The sequence below is a fragment of the Armigeres subalbatus genome, chromosome 1 (genome assembly GCF_024139115.2).
Source record: "Armigeres subalbatus isolate Guangzhou_Male chromosome 1, GZ_Asu_2, whole genome shotgun sequence".
NCBI lineage: Eukaryota > Metazoa > Arthropoda > Insecta > Diptera > Culicidae > Armigeres > Armigeres subalbatus.
In genome coordinates, this window is record NC_085139.1 from 152,332,950 (window position 1) to 152,353,207 (window position 20,258).

At 42.8% G+C, this 20,258-nt stretch overlaps 1 protein-coding gene across 14 annotated transcripts in view; it reads left to right on the forward strand.

The window, feature by feature from the left end:
- LOC134205292 (inhibitory POU protein) overlaps positions 1-20,258 on the forward strand; it is a 112,417-nt gene that overhangs the window by 64,085 nt on the left and 28,074 nt on the right. For all 14 annotated transcript variants that reach the window (XM_062680432.1, XM_062680418.1, XM_062680421.1 and 11 more), the window contains exon 4: positions 10,808-10,981. In XM_062680432.1, the coding sequence (XP_062536416.1) occupies positions 10,808-10,981 (174 nt within the window). The remainder of the gene's footprint in view (positions 1-10,807; positions 10,982-20,258) is intronic.

Consider the following 20,258-nt stretch of genomic DNA (forward strand, 5'->3'; position numbering starts at 1 on the left):
ATAGAAGTACTGTCAGGCAATCTGCACAGTACTGGATTACCCGTTATTTTGAATAATTTCTTGTACAATTTGTTGTCAGAAAAACAAATGAACTTCACACTCGACACTCTGCCAACTTCCAGAACTAGCTACATGGGTCTTTCCCAAGGTTCGTGTTTAAGTCCATTGCTTTATAATTCTATGTTAAAGATATTGATATATAATTGTTTGGAAGGACAATGCACGCTCAAACATCTTGCAGATGATGCCGTGGTCTCTCTAAGAGGTCCATGTGCAGATGTTTTGCAAGGACCATTGCAAAGTACTCTAGATAATCTGACTGTTTGGCCCAGACATTTAGGGATCGAGTTTTCACCGCAAAAAACTCAGTTGGTTGTATTTACTATGAAGCGGTACCCAGCTCAACTGAAACTCAAGCTGTTGAATGATGACGTCAACTAATCTTTATCCTCCAAATATCTTGGGGTCGTGTTTGATTCTAAATGTACCTGTAAACTCCATTTTTAGTATTTGATACAAAAATGCCGGAAAAGGGTAATTTTCTACGTTCTATCTCCGGAACATGGTGGGGTGCTCACCCGGAAGACCTCATTAAACTCTATAGAACGGTACATTCAAAGTTAATTGCCTATATGCCGGGTATTAAGCCACCCGGAGTGGAAATTAATTACTATGTCTGAAACTTGATTATGCATATGTACAACATGTGATAGATTTAGTTCGGAAAATGTATTGGAGGGTAACCGCCCCTTCGGTGGGGTTTGATCCCACGACCCCGACCCCACGACACCGGGTCGTGGGATCAAACCCCACCGAAGGGGCGGTTACCCTCCAATACCTTTTCCGAACTAAATCTATCACATGTTGTACATATGCATAATCAAGTTTCAGTCTATAGAACGACTATTGTCTCTGATTTAGAGTATGGCTGCTTCTGCTTCCTCTCAGCAGCTAATTGCCACCTGATCAAATTGGAGCGAATTCAATATCATTATTTGCGTAATGCCCTTGGCTGTATGCATTCAACTCATAACATGAGCCTGGAGGTGCTTGCTGGAGTCACTCCTTTAAAGCACCGTCACTGGGAGGTCTCACTTCAAATGTGGAACTTACACACTTGTCTTAGATAACTTCGATAAAATGCTTGAACTGACTTGTCCTTCAAGATTCCTTAGAGTCTATCTCAACTACATTTCTTCAGATCTTTGTCTTCCGTGTTATAATCCCCCACGGGTCCACTTCACCAACGACAGTTCCTCAATTGAATACGATCTATCCATGAAACACGCTATTCAAGGACTACCAGATCATCTTCGACAAATATCTATTCCCTCCATTTTTTTCAGAAAAATATGAACATGTCAATTGCAACAACAGATATTTCATTGATGGTTCTCGAATCAACGGATCCACTGGCTTCGGTGTTTTCAATGTAACTTCATCCACCTTCCGAAATCTTCAGGAACCGTGTTCGGTTTATGTTGCTGAGCTGGCAGCAATTAACTTCGCTTTGGGGATAATTTCCAATCAGCCCGTAGACCATTATTTCATCTTCTAGGATAGTCTTAGTTCTATCGAGGCACTGCGGTCGATGAAACCTGTTAAGCACGCATCTTACTTTCTTACAAACATGAGAGAGCAGATGTGTGTTTTGGTCGAAAGATCATTCAAGATTACCTTTGTTTGGGTCCCATCTCACTGCTCAATCTACGGCAATGAGAAGGCAGACTCGCTGGCAAAAGTGGGCGCACAGGAAGGTGAAGTTTATGATAGACAATTCTCGAGCAACGAGTTTCTCCCATTAGTCCGTCAGAGTACTCTTCAAAGTTGGCAAAGAAATTGGACCACACAACGAACTTGGACGGTGGCTATTTTCCATAGTTCCAAAAGTTTCAGGGCGAGCGTGGTTCAGAGGTGAGGACTTAAGTCGAGGCTTCATTCGCGTGATGTTGAGACTTATGTCTAATCACTATTCACTAAACCCACATCTGTACAGAATAAACCTTGTCGATAGCAACTTGTGTAGGTGCGGAGCCGGTTATGATGACATCGATCACGTAGTTTCGTCCTGCTCGGAAAATGACGTCTCCAGAGAGCAATTATTGGATACCCTTGAGGCCCGAGGTAAACAACCCTTCAGGGAAGTTCGAGGTGTTTTGGGAGATCGTGATGTGTTCTATATGCAGGCTATTTGTAGTTTCCTTTGTGCTTCTGACATCAAAATTTAATATTTTGTTTTTTTTCTTCGAAGTTTTTTTTTTTGTTTAGTCTCTGCCTTTTTGTTCCGTAGAGCTCCATAGCTCTTGCCATCCGGAAGATGCTCACAGTCGAACCATTCCTCGAGCACGACGACACGCCACATCGTCCCTGACGCCAAATGCCCCTTATGAGAAGCTGAAATTTCCAGTTCCCAAATCCTAAGCCCCATCCATCCTTGAACATTGTAAACTAACCTCGAGTCACCACGAGTACGCTGGCGCCTACCCCTTTCTTATTACCTGTATAATAAAATGATATTGATTATATCAAGTCTGGCAACACTGAAGAAGTTAAGCCACGGCTAAACAAAGCTCCTCTTTCTCGCTTGTTTTTATGTTGTTTCGACGCCCTATAATTTGTTCGTGTTTGTCCGCGCGTTTCGTGTTGAGTGTTACTATCAGCAAATGATGTTTTACGACCGCTGAACAGTGAACAGTGTATATTAACATTGTGAAAATATATATCAGCTATTTTCATCCACATCAACTTGCTGCGGGCTTTCTGGAACAGCACCTACCAGATAATACGAGAAGCTGCATTGCCGCTTACAACGCTGCATATTGGTAGGCGTATCGCCCCGTCGTCGTACAGCTTAAAGCTACACCCATCTGTGTTACATACTTGCATGCAATCGGCTTCTACCGGCATCGCGCCGTCACATTCCGGAACTTTGTACCTGTTTTCCTGTGGCTCATCCTGTCATGGAACACTGCCAAATATGCTCAAGATCTATGGGATCAGAGAGAGCAGTAGTTTGTAGTGGAACGTGCGGAGGCATTTATCATCTCACGTGTGCGGGACTAACCAAATCCCAACATGCATCTTGGACAGCAAAAGTGGGCCTTTTTTGGTTTTGCGATTCTTGCCGCCTCAATTTTGAGCCTGCAGTGTACGAGCGAGACAAAACCATAATGAAAGCTCTACGGGAATTATTAATCCGCACGGATTCCATGGATACACGGCTTGGAAACTATGCAGAAAATCTTCGAAGGATTAATAAAATCATCTACGAAAACCAACAATTGAAATCCACGAATAACTCGCTTCAACAAACATCCTTCCTCAAGAGCATTGACAAGCTGACTCTTGATGAGACTACTGAAGATCCAATCAATCGCTCAAGATCCTGTGAAGAAACCTCATTCTTTGAGGTCCTAGACGAAGTGAACAGCTCAATTGTTCAACTCCCGGATAAATTTACGATCGGATCCAACAAACGCGTGCAAATTGTAGACAAACCCCCAACATCATCGTCCAATTCAAACGCAACCCGAATCAATGTGTCGACTCCTGCACCTTCCGCCGATAGAATAAAACGCCCCGCCAATAACATCGATTTCGTACCTCCCTCCAAAAGCTTTGGCAGCCCCAACTTACATCATGTGGAAAATGGATCGCAATCTGTTACCAATAGAGACGATGTAAGACCCAGAAATCCCTTGTTAAGAGTTGCTGATGCCAATCCTCAACCCATCGATGTCGAGTCGTTCTACGTCACACCTTTCGCGCCGGACCAGAGTGAAGACGATGTTAAATTGCATGTCGTCGATATTTCTAATGCAGACCCATCACTAATAAAAGTGACCAAATTGGTTCCTCGAGGGAAAAACACAGCCGATCTCTCCTTCGTATCGTTCAAAATCACCGTTTGTAAATCCTATTCGAAAATCATCGGCGATGCCTGGTACTGGCCGGAAGGAATAACAGTACGATCGTTCGAACTGAACCAAAAAAATGGACCTACTCTACGCATGCCGAACAACAGATGAACTTGAAAGCTCTCAATGTAAATCGAATCTCCTATACAACGTACCCAGGACGCACAGCATCAGGAACATTGGAAGCCCCAACGCCCCCCATCCCAGTCGTGACCCTCCAGCCAGCGTCCAACAATCGTTCGTGAACTGGAAATGTCATATAAGTCGCTTCTCTCCTCCTCATACAACGAGTACATCACGAGGATCCAGTCGAAAGTTAAAAACGACCCTTCTTGCTTCTGGGATTTCGTAAAGAAACGAACATCCATCAACAGAATTCCACCACGTGTGAACTACGAAGACAACATCGCACAATCCAACACTGAAGCTGCCGACCTTTTTGCTGATTTCTTCGAAAAGGTGTTCACCAAATCGCCGTCCGCGCAACGTAACAACTTCTTCGCTCACATTCCTACTCATGACATCGCTTTGCCCATCATTCAGTTTTCTCCAGATGAGATACAATACGCCCTCGAAAATCTTGACGGTAATAAAGGCGCTGGCACGGACGGCTTTCCCTCCTCTTTAAAAATTGTGCTACAACTCTGAATAGACCGATTACAAAAATCTTCAACTGCTCCATGAGTGAAAGGACGTTCCCGACGGTATGGAAAATGGCCCGAATCACACCGATCTACAAATCAGGCAACTGTAGCAGTGTCAACAACTATAGAGGCGTTTCTATACTTTGTTGCATAGGCAAGGTTTTGGAACAGCTGGTACACAAAATCGTATATGGAATAGCGTCTCCACTCATCTCTAATACACAGCACGGTTTCATGAAGCAGCGTTCTACAACGTCGAACTTGATGTGTTACACAACAGAAGTGTCACGAGAAGTTGAATCAAGGCGACAAGTGGATTCCATATATATATAGACTTTGCTAAGGCGTTTGATACTGTTCCGCATCTAATTATTGTCGACAAAATTAGGCACATTGGTTTCCCAGGATGGTTTGCGGAATGGGTTTTGTCGTATCTTACAGGCCGACAAGCGTTTGTGGCTGTCAACAACACACCTTCCCGGATGATACGCATATCTTCTGGAGTGCCCCAAGGAAGCGTTCTTGGTCCACTTCTTTTCAATATCTTCATTAACGACCTGAATACATTGATTTCATCGTCTAAACAGTCATTCGCCGACGACCTTAAATTTTACCGTGTTATTTTCTCCCAATCGGATTGTGAAGAGCTGCAGGCTGATATCGATAAAATACTGATATGGTGCAACAACAACGGTATGCTCGTGAACGAAAAGAAGTGCAGTGTTATTTCCTTCACACGACTGGAAAACCCTGTGAATTACCAGTACACAATGGGAACAGCTTCACTGAACAGAGTACACTCAGTCTGCGACTTGGGAGTGACTGTTGATTCAAAGCTCAGATTCAATGAGCATATTGGAATCATAACGGCAAGAGCATTTGCGACATTAGGATTCATTCGACGCCATGCCTCCTGTTTCACCGACATCTATTGTTTGAAAACACTATACTGTTCACTAGTACGCAGCACTCTCGAATATGCAGCACCGGTTTGGTCCCCATATCAGCTGACACACATTCTTTCTATCTATGTGCCTAAGAGTTGCGAGCGCGTATCGTACCGTGTCGCACGATGCACTCTGCGTCATCACCGGTATGATGCCTATTGACATCGTTATCGGTGAAGACATAGAATGCTTTGAAATGCGCGGCACGAGAGGCATCCGCAGGACTGTCAGGTTGGCCTCAATGGTCAAATGGCAGCGTGCGTGGGACAGTTCCACTAAGGGTAGATGGACACATAGGTTGATACCGGAGATAGGTACGTGGGTCAAGAGGCGCCATGGGGAAATCACTTTCCACCTGACCCAGGTCCTTACAGGCCATGGTTGCTTCAGACAGTACCTATACCGGTTCGGACACTCGGCCTCACCCGAGTGTCCGGTGTGCGTAGGTTTAGAGGATACGGCGGAACACGTGTTGTTCGTGTGCCCGCGTTTTCGCACAATGCGTGACCACATGCTTGCCACATGTGGTCTGGACACTACCCCGGACAACCTAGTCCGGAGGATGTGTAAAGATGAAGTTGGCTGGAACGCCGTTTTATCGGCTATCGACCAAATCGTCTCGAGGAATGGCTAGTTCAGGCGCAAATAAGAGGTGATCCAAGGGTTCGGAGTCGGCTTCATGGGTCATACCGGTGCCCTGTGGTCGAACTCGATCCTTTTATCGAACAAGTGGCCGCGTGAAAAACAACATGGTATCGTCGCTTTCGCGGCGTCGGTCAACCAGGCGGGTTCCGAGCCCGAGGACGGAAAGGGGTCCTCGTCAAGGCTGGGGCAGGCGTAGGCACCGCGTCGGCAAGTCCCTCTGTGTGCTGGCGAATAGGCCCTATCGCAGAAAGGTCAATTTGGGGTGCACGCGGCATCATCATTCTTGATACCAGTCGTGCAGAGGGAAGCAGGCGCGAAGTCGACCATGCCCACCTTCCGAGGACATAGGGCGTGGTAAGGCCACCTGGAAAGCCGGCAATGCGCTGGCACGATACCATGGTGTTCTTCTAAAAATGCGAGTCACGATGTTCGATGCTGCAAGGACACGCAGCTAACCTCGAGGGTGCGTTATGCACTGCCCCCCCTTTGAAGCATTACTTTCTGGTTGTACCGAAGGGACGATGGGCTTGGCGGCAATGGAAACGGTTTAGCTGGTCGGGGATGCAGTCCTGCCTCCCTCATTGGAGGTGGCCCCTAACCCAGCACTTCCTGGTCAACCCAGGATGTCTGTTGAGCAGATTCCCCCTCCATTGTTTAGGAAGAAAAAAAAAAAAAAAAAAAAAAAACATTCTTTCTATCGAACGAGTACAGAGGAGGTTTATAAGGTTTGCACTGCGGGAGCTTCCATGGAGGGACCCCACCAATCTTCCCCATTACAAGGATAGATGTCAGTTGATTAATCTTCAGACGCTTAGCACCAGACGGGTAAATCAACAACGGATATTTATATTCGACCTACTCAACGGTATCATCGACTGTCCAGAGCTTCTAGAACAGATCCCAATTAACGTTCTTCGCGTGACTTCGCCATTCACCGTTTTTTACCTTTCCACACCACAGAACTAACTATGGTTTTTACAATCCATTCGATTCTTGTTTACGTTCGTTCAATGATGTGGCTGATGTGTTTGATTTTAATATGTCAAAAACTATGTTTGTTAATAGAATTAAGGAATTAGATTAGGTATTTTTATATAAGATCAACAGTCTGTACGAATTATTCGAAGACGGTGTTAAATAAATAAATAAATAAATAAATATATATATATATATATATATATCACAAAGAACCATGGCCGCGTAAAGTGTTATACACGCCTGAGCCTACCAAATAAACGAACTTGGAAAAAAATATAGAGTTGATATTTGCCCATCGACTGAACTGCCCATGATCGCATATTTGTAACATTTGCAGTTTGGTTGATTTTGTAAATCGTTTGTCAATACTCGCCACAAATCTAATCATTTCCAGCTTGCAACAGATAAGCAAGATAGTAGAGCCTATTTTACTGTTTTGGAATTAGATGCAGTAAATTGAGCTTTCTAAACGATTCACAGGCTTTTTACAAAATGAACAAAAATGCGAGTCTCACAAATATGCGATCATGGGCAATGAAGGACTGAAGTGATCTGAACAAGGCGACTTCTACAACATATCAGATGGGCAGTAAGGGGGCATCCACAAAGTACATCACGCTTTTAAAGGGGAGGGGGGCTTCCGAACAGCGCACAGGGACTAAAGTCGTGGTTTTAGCGCGTTTATTTAATAGTGCCTCTATTGTGCAATTTAGCGTAATGTAGCTTCTTTGGAGGTATTCAGCTTACTGATCAATCGCCCCAAAAAGTGAGATAAAAAAATATTTTATCTCACTTTTTGGGGCGATTGGATCAGGACGGACGGGTCATATTTGCCCAGCGCGTTGGGCATATGGTCGGGGTTCAGCCAAACCGCACCAAACGTCTTTTCGACTGACTTGTGATATTTTGCTCGTAAAAGAACAACGGAAATAGTTTCATATCAATTTAAACGTACATTTGCAGTAGGACATCCTCAGTTATGGGGTTGAGGGATATCCGATACGATCAATTAAATTTGCTAAACGAAAGTTTGAGCAGAAAAATCGGTAATTTTTCGTTGGCGCTTGGTGCGTTTTAGCTGAACCCTGGCCATATATGACCCATCCGTCTTGAAAGGGTTAAAAATGAGTTTTTCATCTAATCTTTTTTATTTTTTATTAATCATTTTTTACATGATCCAGAAAGTTTCAGATAATATTAAAGAAACGTCGCTTGGTGGCTATTGCGACTTGAAACTTGAAAAGTAAAAAAGTTATACCGTTCTATTGGATTTTTTGATCATATTTGATTTAACTGCAACTTGCCAACGGGCAAATTGTGGCAGTCAATCTCATACGCATAAAAACGTACAAGTAATGAACTTTAAATGAATACCTGAACTGTAGAGTTGTGAGCGAATGTAAGGAATGTTTCATCAAAAAACATTTCCTACTATATGCAAAGCAAAATCAATCTCGCATCACAAGGAGATAATGAATCAGCGCATCATGCGTCTCCATATGCTTGTATGCTTATACGTCGAACATGTTCAAAGCTTGTGGACATAAAAAGCAATAAATCTCCAAAAGTAATAGAATTACGATCTTGGTGTCTTTGACAAAGTTTTTCAGGAGAACTTTTGCTACAACTCTCGCAAAGACATAGGGTAACCAACTTTTTCTCCTCTCCTGGTGACATTTTCTAAATTTCTGAATGAAAATCAACGCCGCTGCTAATACCTCCATAGGCTCCAGGAAAATAAAATTGTTCAGCATCTGTTTCGTGGAAATTAGTTTATTCGAGAAGGCGAGCGTTATAATGCGTTACGCTTAAAAGTATACATCACTAAAAATCTCAGAACGCACACAATAAGTTTTTGTCGAAATTGGAATCTTCTCATTGATGCAACACCTAACTGGCGGTTGTTAGATTTTCTAACAATACTGTATGAGAATCTACCAAAACCTGTATAAGAACTGGGCATATGGGAATATGTTACATTTTCATACAAAAAATGTAAGAAAAGCTTACAAAATTGTAAGATTTTTATACAATATTTGTATGAGAATCTAGCAATTTCGCATATGCCCAGTTCTTATACAGGTTTTGGTAGATTCTTATACAGAATTGTTGGGAAATCTACCAACCGCTGGTTGGGTGAGGACAATTGAAGGATAAGACTGTGCTTGACCAGGGTAAATTGGAAATTCGACTTTGAAGAGACTAAATTGGGGGTGTCTAAAATGTGTACATTTGGGGGTCCCAAATATGTTGCACTGTCCAAAACGAAGAATATTTTCATTTCGGAAAGTTACAGTTCTCAACGATTTATCTACACTTGTATGACGTACTTTATGGATCTTTCCTAAACAGAGTGTCGAAATGAACAAAACTTGACACAATTTCTTAATAACTTTCACACGTAACGTTAGATCGTTATCAAGTTTAATTGTGATCAAAGGATTTGATCTCTGTCGAATGCAACTTGTTGCGAGAAATTCTATTGAATACAGCACCAATTTCGTCGCTTTTTTTGGTAACATGCTCACTGCTGTAAAAAAATCACAAAACTAAGAAACAAACCAAATTTGAATCATTTGTTTGAGAAACTGCATAAGTCCATTTTACACTATTTCGAGAAAACTACAAAAAACTGTTTTTGAACAAATTTGCACCGAATCTTTCGATTTCTTCGATACAGATCAATAGTTTTTGGCAAAACTCAACACCCTGGGGCACTTTCAGTGCAAAAAATTTAAGCAGTACTTCACAATTGCTCTTCAAAGTACGTGGACATATGTAGTTTCTCAAACAAACGAAAAAAAAATCATACATTCCTGAACAAAAATTTTTTTTTCGTGTTTTTTGCCAGAATACGTTTTTTTTGGACGAGGATTCAGAATATATAAAAATCTCATTTCGGCTCAAACAAACGGTTCATTTATTTTTATTGCTTTGTTTTTCATGGAATGAATATCGGAGCTATGAGATGAAGTCCAGCAGCGATAACCCTATATGAAAAGTTGGTTTATGTTTTTATTGGCTTGTGTGCACATAAATAGGTACGCATGAACAAACATTAATTTGCTCAGTTCGTCAAGGTGAATCGATTAGGTCTCCATGGCTTCTATGAAAAGTTGGTTTTTGATGTGAAATGATAGCCTATCGGTACAAATTCATTGTAAGAGAAAGTAATCTTCATTGATTTTCGAAACTCTATGATGACAGTGTACCACCATCTATAGGATAGGATGATGACAGTAAAATCCATAATGCAAATAAAACTACTATAATACTTGCAAACGGAATCGTCTTGTAATAATGGCTTGCCGATTGACTCTCATGAGCATGTTGAAGTGCTATTAATACTCTATTTAGACTACGAACTTAAGCATCATATGATATGAAGTAACTTGATATCAAAAGTTCACGACTAGTAATGCATAAGCCGTTTCATATCTAAATACACTTTCTCAAGTGATAAAGCTCGTAATCAAAATAGCATATGAGAAAGGGGAATTTTTGAATTTGGTATACAGGAGCCGATCAGAGCAATAAAATTATACATCGAGTTAAAGAACATGTTGGGTCCTAAACATCAAGTGAAGCAGAGTTCACTGTACGTTCAATTTCTGTTGCCAACCTACTAGTAGTAAACGTTTGTTCCAAATAAACCTTACAATTATTTTACTTACAGGGCGATATCTTCTCCGGGTTGAACGACGGTATCCTTAGTAGAGCCGAAGCTCTGGCTGCAGTGGATATTGGAAAGCACCAGAGCAGTCACCCACACTCGCAAATGACATCGCAACTGAAGCATGACGTTATGTACCACCACAGCATGAGTGCTCCACCACAAAGACCGCTACAGGTGAGTGGTTATTAGTAGGTACATAAGGAAAAACCGAACAAAACTAAATGGGTTGGAAAATCTCCCCTCTGTCGATGCATGTCGCCTCATTCACAGACTGACAGCAGGCTGACTAGCGTACACTGCTATCCAATTAGTCGCAACATTCGTCTCAAATCATAAAATTACCCGGAAAACACTTATCGCTCCGAACGCAGCAAGTGCTTTTCCCTGGATTTTAGTTTTCACCCCCTTGCTGAGTGTTGATTTTTTTCTGTCTTAAAATTGTGCAAGGGACAAAAGTTGTATTATTTGCGACGATGACAATTACAAAAATTGAAACGAATGTAAATAACTGAAGCTTGCCTTTTTACAAACAAGCAAATTGTCCGTGAAACCGGTAGCATTTCCCCTAGATACGTGTGCACGGCCACGGAGAATGTATTCAGTTCCCACCAAGCAGTAAATCTCCGGAAGGAGCACCCGCTTTTCCAATAACACTGCCAGTGGTTCTCGAGTTTTGTACAGTTGTATTTGGTGCTTTTCCATTTAATTTTCAGAAAGAATGCATATAATATTTTTTGAAAGATTTAAGAATCCAACTATGCAATTGAAAACGGAATTAATCGAATGGCTCTGCTTGTATCTTACTACATCGATTAATATGTATACAATATACATGTATCCTTGACTTGCATAGTCGAAGAATTATAAATTACAAAAGACTATTTATTTGTTTATATTATATTCTGCTGACAACTTGTGCTGTGAATTTTCTGTGCAGTTCATTTTTATTTGTTCTTACATTTTATTTATACATAATTTGCTTTATATAATGTTATAAATTTGCCAGATGTTAAAACGTATTTGATATTTGTGCAACACTGTCGAACACTATTCGCCCAATCATTTCGACAAAGCCCGGTGAATAATTTTGATGTTTCGTTTTACGATCGTGACACTTGTTCTATCGGCACGGTGTACACACTTCGACAGGGCACCTTTTATTATTAGCATACGATGAATCTCCAGAGTGTTGCCACGTGATCAGCACGCGACTCCACGCGATGGGAAGATTGAACTGAGGTGGTATCCAGTTTCAATTGATATTTATTGTTATTTCGTGTTACGTTTTTGCAGCCATTCGAGATGAGGAACGCGACATCAATTAAAGTAATCACAAAAACCGACCAATGATGAGATAATGTCAAAAGTTGTTGCGAAAATTTAACGGTGCAATTGCTACCCGATCAGATGGATGAATCAATTTGCAAACACACGTGCGAAAAGTGTGTCGCACTTAGACGTGAAGCATCATGAAATCATGAATTGGAGGAAGTTGTTTACCACCGTTTTGTTTTTTTTTCAAATGTTGTGAGCTTATGGTCTCCAGTCACCATTATGAGCAAAGACGTAGGATTGTCTCCAGCCTCGGATGTTCTAGTTTGAGTTTTAGTTTAGCTTTAGTCAACTGACGTAGACTAGTGCATATACAATATATATTTTTTAATGCTAAAAAGGGAACAAGGAACGAGCAAGATCGACGAAAAACAAAATAAGAAGGAAGAAGAGAGAATGAAGAAGGAAGAACAAAAGATGGTAGAATAAAAAAGAAAAAAGATAGAAGGAGGAAAAATAAAGAAGGGAAAAGGAAGAAGGAAAAAGTAAGAAGAAAAAAAGAAGGAAAAAGGAAGAAGAGTGGAAGAAAGAAGAAACAAAGAAGAAGAAGGAGAAAAAAGCAGTAAAAAAATAAAAATACGGAAAAGTGAATAAGAAAGAAAGAAGAAGGAAGATGACAAAACGGAAAGAAAGAAGGAGAAAGAAATAAGAAAAAAAGAAGGAAGAAGAAGAAAAAAGGAAAGAGGAAAGGCAGAAGGAAGATTGAAGAGTGAAGAATCCCGAAGAAAAAAGAAATAGGAAAGGAGAAAAAAGAAAAAAAAAAAGGATAAAGAAGTCCTTTTGTCTCTTTTGACCTTTTGTCATTTTCGACCTTTTGTCTATTTCAATCTTTTGTCCAGCCACTGAAGAAAAAAGATGTATCAGGTATCAGAATATTATGAATCTTCGGGCCTCCTATGAAAATTTGGTTTTCAGAGTAAGTGTAAGTGAAAGGTAGAAAGGATAAAATGTCCTGGAAAAAAATGGTTTCGCATTCTAGTGAATTCTGTTGGCACGCTTCCTTCCACGTCTCAAATGACAAAATCTTTTTTAAACGTTGATTCAATCTGTACTCATCCGGCGTAATTGATAAGGGGACCGAGAGATGACAGCGAATCTCCATATTATGTACTTAAGCAGATGCAAGGTAAAGTGTCCCTAAGTCCCTTGTCTTCTTCTTCTTCTTATTGGCATTACATCCCCACACTGGGACAGAGCCGCCTCGCAGCTTGGTGTTCATTAAGCACTTCCACAGTTATTAACTGCGAGGTTTCTAAGCCAAGTTACCATTTTTGCATTCGTATATCATGAGGCTTACATGATGATACATTTATACCCAGGGAAGTCGAGACAATTTCCAATCCAAAAATGGCCTAGACCGGCACCGGGAATCGAACCCAGCTACCCTCAGCATGGTCTTGCTTTGTAGCCGCGCATGGCTATAGAGGTCCCTTGTCTATTTATCTATTTAATTGTTAAATTATCTGATTTTAGTATTATTATATATCGAATTTAAAAATTACAATAAAAAAACAATGAAATTCAAAGTGGTAATCGTCGTTTATGTTTCAGAAATCAGAACGATTTCATCGATATCGTATTGATGTCGCGAATAATTTCATAGCTTCCTGACCAGCAATTCCACGCTCGTCATAGTGGCGATTGCTACCTATAAGTTTCCGTCGCCGAACTGTGTTTGACGCTATCGTACCACAGCAATTATTTTCACTTTGTTTATTTGTTAATATTAAAGAAAAAACTATCTTTTCATTCAATTTATAATCATTTTTTTGGGATTCTAGTAGCCTTTTGTGCAAAGGCGTAGAATTGCTAATGCGATGGCGAGTTCGATTCTCGGTCCAATCTAGGATGTTTTCGGATTGGAAACTTTCTCGTTACCATGGGCACAGTGTATCCATTGTACTTGCTACACAATATACATTCTCGCAATGGCGGGCATTGAAAATCTTTCAAATAACAACCGAGGAAATGCTAAATAATAAATTGAAACGCAGACCAGGTTCCAGTTGGAATGTAGAGCTATTGAAGAAGAAGAAGATGAAGATAATCAATTTATCCCTTTTAAGGAATTTAGTTATTATATTTTGAAATTTTGTAAGTTTTGGCGCTCATAGGTGAATGTCTTGAATGTGAATATGAATGTGAATGTCTCACGAATGTCTTGCAAATACTTGGGCTTAGAAGGAAAATAATATGATTACCATAAAAATTACACAAATGCCAATTGTCTTGTTTGTAATTCAAAACGTGTCCAATTTGAGTCAATTCAGGAGGACCAAGAATATCGCGTAAGTTTGCTTTAGAACGTCGCCAATTTAAATGGATTTCGGTTGCCCAATAAATCGTTCTTCCTAGTGTACGAGTCCAACCGGGTCCATCATCGCTGAATGTGCTATTTAAGTCAGAATCCTATGATCTTCGTCGTGGTATTACACCGTGTTCTGATTAAGTTTTGCTTTCTAATACAACAAAGTTGTACCGAAAGGTGATCACTCCAAAAGCGAAACTTTGATAGGAGGCCTGGAGACCCTAATGTTATATACCAATCGACTCAGCTCGAAGAACTTTTTGAAATTTATTTTCCGCAATTACGAATTTCAGCTTTGAACGAGTACTTAGTTTATTTGTCCAATCCCAGATTTCCTGTGCAGCAGACGAACACCTCGTGATATGGTGTTGATTGTTATAAGGTACTAAATAAAATTCGCAATTGGAATTTCGGAGGTGACCGATACCGTACCTAATTTTTTTTATCATGAAAGATTTTCGTTACTAGTCTCGATTTCTAGGGTTTGATATCGACTACTGGTCTAGCCAACGGGGCGTGCGCAAAAGGCCTCTTTTGAGATCCTTGAGTCCCAGGGTCGTGACGAGGTGGTAGAGAGGCTTAAGGACATGGTTAGCGAAGAGCTTCGGGGGTTAGTTTAAGAATTTATAGCCCATAGTCCCTTCGGTACAACCAGAAAGTAATGCTTCAAAGGGGGGCCAGTGCACAACGCACCCTCGAGGTTAGCTGCGTGTCCTTGCAGCACCGAACATCGTAACTCGCTTTTTTAGAAGAGCACCATAGTATCGTGCCAGCGCGTTGCCGGCTTTCCAGGTGGCCTTACCACGCCCTATGTCCTCGGAAGGTGGGAAGGGTCGACTTCGGGCCTGCTTCCCTCTGCACGACTGGTATCAAGAATGATGATGCCGCGTGCACCCCAAATTGACCTTTCTGAGATAGGGCCTATTCGCCAGCACACAGAGGGACTTGCCGACGCGAGGCTACGCCTGCCCCAGCCTTGACGAGCACCCCTTTCCGTCCTCGGGCTCGGAACCCGCCCGGTTGACCGACGCCGCGAAAGCGACGTCATGAAGCCGACTCCGATCCCTTGGACCACCTCTTATTTGCGCCTGAACTAGCCATCCTTGAGTCCACGCGCCACCTTCTGTGTAGCTCCGAGACGATTTGGGCGATAGCCGATAAAACGGCGTTCCAGCCAACTTCATCTTTACACATCCTCCGAACTAGGTTGTCCGGGGTAGTGTCCAGACCACATGTGGCAAGCATGTGGTCATTCATTGCGCGAAAACGTGAGCACACGGACAACACGTGTTCCGCCGTTTCCTCTAAACCTGCGCACACCAAACACTCGGGCGAGGCCGAGCAAGCCAGCTGCGTTACCTGCACTTTGATTTTGCAGCACGCTTAAACGCCGGGCACATCGAACCCCCATGGGTGCTTACTGTTCACAGCTTTGCTGGAACAAATCAAACAATTGGGAGGGTTCGTGCAGCATTGTGCCTTACGTCCTCCAAACCGCAGCGTCGGGAGAGCTTGCTTCTGTCAGGGCCTTTGCAGTCCCATTGCTTGTGCTCCGGTTCCAGGCACTTGAAGCAAACTTCGGGTTGCTCGTATATGCGCACAGGACATACCGACCATCCCACCTTGACGCTCCCTAACTTGATTACCTTGGAGGCGTCCGCTGCAGATAGCCGAACCAATGCTACCTGCGTCCTTGCCGGACCTTTCTGTAGCCGAACGGCTGTGGTGGGCGTCTCCACTTCACACTGTCGCCGCAGTGCCGTGACGAGCTCTTCGACTTCAGTGATCTCGTCCAGGTCTTTAACCCTTAGATTCACCTTCGTCGTGAGTGCCCTCACCTTGACCGTCTCGTCTAGGACCTCCTCCGCCAACTTCTTGTAGGCAGCGCCCTTTTGCGAGACGCCCCGCCTCAGCTCGAGTATCATCTCGCCCATCCGGGTACGTCTTATTCGACGTACGTCTGCGCCGAGTTCACCGAGCTTGACGTCACTCCTCATCGCCTTCAAAACATCCGAGTACTTAGCCTCGTCCGCCGTGATGACTAGGGCATCGCCCCTGGAGCGATTGGCGCCTACCCTAGACTTCTTTCTACCCTCATTCGCCTGGGCCTTCTTTTCGGCCCTTGACGTCTTCGGTTTCCTCTTGTTCTTGACCAGGGTCCAGGAGGCGTTATCTCCCTCTATTTCCTTGGTCTGGTGCGGCTGAGAACTTTCAGCCTGCCGTAACCCCTTACCACCGTCTTTCTTGAGTGGACGGACCTTTCCAGGTCCTTCCTCCCCCGGTTTTGGAGGTACCAGGCCGGGGTTCAGCTTCCCAGCCCCAACTACCCTTGTTCGGGGTAGTAACCCTCCGCGTTTTGGAGCGGCCGCCAGGGAGCTCATCCCCTGGAGACTGTCTCCCCCGTTTTTGTGGAGCAGTCACCCCCGACGGACCGGCAAATACTTGAGCCTCAGTCTGGGTAGACTTTGGCACCACCATCTTCGCCGGCACGCCTTCGGTCGATTCGACCTTGCCCGAGTCCGCGAATCCTTGGGCCTCAGTCTGGGTAGACCTCGACTCCACCGATTTCACGGGTTTACACTTGGCCGTCTCGACCGCCCTCTCCAGCTTGGCGTCCAGCATCGACTTTCGAAGTTTCTGCAAGCTCCTCTTGAGGTCCTTGCTGATATTATGCTTCGATGACGCAAAGTCGATGATGGCGTCCAGCTGTTCCGTCGCCACCTCGAAGGCCGAAAGCCCATCGCGTTTGCGGTTCATCGCCTCCGCAAGCCATGGGCCGTCAATACCCCTACCGGCGTTTTTCTAGCCGAGAGGAAGGTTGAGTGACCCACGCTGGCGCTGCGCACTGAGCTGCCGACTATTGCCTCTGGCCTCCTAGGCGGAGACCTGAACACCTCTTGCGAAGGGGTTGTCGCCTACACTACTACTACTAATTGAAGAATTGACTTGGTTTTGCATTTTGGTCCCACGAGTTGCTCGGGAAAAGAGGTCCAGCACGCCAGAGCCCAGCATGACGCGGTAAGGGACAATTACTGTGGAGGATGCCCAGGTACCCCACAGGCTCCGTTAAAGCCCTAGCTTATTATTTCACCCCCCTGACCATGCATCCCCTCAGCACGGGTCGCTTGACGCCTTGGGATTAGGGGTTAGGGACGATGGTCCCGGTCTAACTCGCAGTGGCCATGGGGAGGGGTCGTCAAGCCCTTGGACAAAGTCCCTGCTGCCCCCACGATGTGTGCAGCGCTAGTTTTGTCCGTGTTTGTAAGCTGCGAGACTTTAGCTGGCTACGCAAACCGTATAAAGTTCTACTTGCAGCTGAATCACGTCTCTTTATCTCGCGGCTATCGTCATAATCACATGTAACAAGTGTTCCAAGATATATGAATTCGTCGACAACCTCAAGCCGCACCCCACCCATTTCTATCTCGGGATCAACGCCACTTTCTCTGCCAGCCACCAGGTACTTTGTTTTGACTGAGCTCATGATCAGCCCTATCAGCCTAGTTTTAACAGATATTCTGACGCGCGATTCGGATCCATCTAGTGTCACACGAATCAGCCTAATAAGTTTTGTCGGGAAGCTATGTTCTAGAATTATATGCCACAGTTCCGTTTCACTGAGTTGTACTCTGCCTTAAAATCCACAAACAGATGATGAGTCTGCAAGTTCTATTCCCAGAATTTATTTGCTTTATGGTTTGTATAGCCATAGTTCAGCGAGCAGACATTGTTGATTATGGAGAACTTACACAGCGAAGAGCCCCAACCACCTACTGTCCATATAGTATTGTGAGTTATTCAATCGTCCACTGCTATGTCACCTACTTCATGAGTGTAATCGTCCTACGATTAATCACAATGTTTTCAGACGACTTGCTGCAATAGAAAAACCATCACTAATTTGAAACGTGCCAAGATATGTTTTTACAAAAATTTGACTTGTAACTCGAACCATGCCAAAAATGTTCTAATTGTCAAAAAGAAATTGTATTTTTATTTCAAATTCAAAGCATTTACAAATTGTCCCAGGCTGCATTTACAAGTTCCTAACTTGTTCGCCTTGTAACAGTTTTTACTACTTTGTAAAAGTTTTTCATTTAAACAATGATGTAAAGCACCAGAACTTGTTGAATTTGCGCCAGTAATGGGAGAAAGTCAGTTCAGAATGATTTTAAATTACCTAATTTTACTACTTATCCTTACCTTACCTTACCTTACCTTAAGATGTTATATTGTCGCGCTTATCTTTTTCTAGACTTTCGCGGCGGTCTTACTCTCGCAGGCTTACTCTCTCTCAAAACAATACCACGTGCTTTTCGCCAAATGACAGCAGTACTCGATTGTATTAGTGAGAGGCAATCGGAGTCACTGAGTACATGGAGAGTGGTTATCTTGACAAGTGCATACGGCGGATTAGACTTTTATTGACTCTGTCGTGTTTAGTGACTGTTGCGTTTACCTGAGAAGCAGCCAGCAGGACGCCGCAGTATACCTTAAGATGTTATATTCACATGCTGTTCTGGTTGGCAATCAAATCAAAACGGCGATAACTTACATATTTTCAAATGGTTCAAACATGGTATGCTCTTGCACTAATTCAAACCATGATTGGATACACGCAAAAAAGAGCGTTCCCGAATTCGCAAACCAACAAAAATACACCGTGATTTAATTCATGGATTCGGGAACAAGAGTCACGGTCTCCAAAACGTTCATGAAAACGTGACTGATGTTCTCGAATCCGTGACTAAAAATATACCGTGAACTTGTTAGTTCACGAATTCACGAACGTTTTTTTTGCGTGTATCTTTACTGCTCACAATGGTCGATCGCCGTTGTTGTTGCAACTTACCAGTGGAATGTCTTCACTTGTCATAAGACTTGTTAGCACTGTACAGATATCTTTATAGTCCTCAACAGTAAGGCCATCATCGGTGTCTCAAACTAGACTTGTTTTAGTCGTCAAGTCGTGTCAAGCACGATACACTGAATACATTACTGCTGAGGTCGAAATACGTATCTGTGAAATTACAACCAAGTCGTGAAAATAATGGAATATTATTAACTCGTCGTATGGCAAGCATCAGAATTCAGTTAATTGTCGGTAGATTCATCCTTCAATGTTAAATTAATGAAATAAAACAAGAATGATAGAGGCAAAAGACAACCAGTTAGAAGTATGTGGTTCGTACTCAATAAAAAACACATTACAGTTTGTACCAACCGAAGTTCCGACCCCTAATTTTATTTTAACAACTTCTTCTCCGCCGTCTATCTTATCTGGATGGCAAGAATCGGGAAGGATAATGGATTGTATCTTCTATCAAGTGCAGCTTAGAGCCTCTTTTTCATTTTTAGTAATTTCCGGCAAATCCCCATGGTGAGTCAATGAGATTATCAAAGTTTCGATGTGTGATTTATTAACAAATACACAGTAGCATTTGTTTCTGCATTATTAAAATGTGCTTAACCCCTGCTGTTATCTCATAGATCCACCAAAAATGGCATAAAAAGAGCCATACGTTGTATATTATAGCAGTAATTTGTATATAATATGTATCAAATTCGCTTCAAATCCACGTAATAACAATAAAACGAGGGTGAGAACAAGTGGAACAGCCCTTTAGTTTATTTTTAATCTCATCAGTATCGATGGAAAAGTGGTGGGATTGTTCGAGCATCCTGAGTCTGCTCGAGGGTTAGAGAGCTATAGCACTAGCACACCCCATGAATTATCTTCGTTGATAGCAATGGTGCAAAAGGAAAAGAGAAGGGTCGAAAAATTTATTCATGAGCTGCTACAAGTTGGTT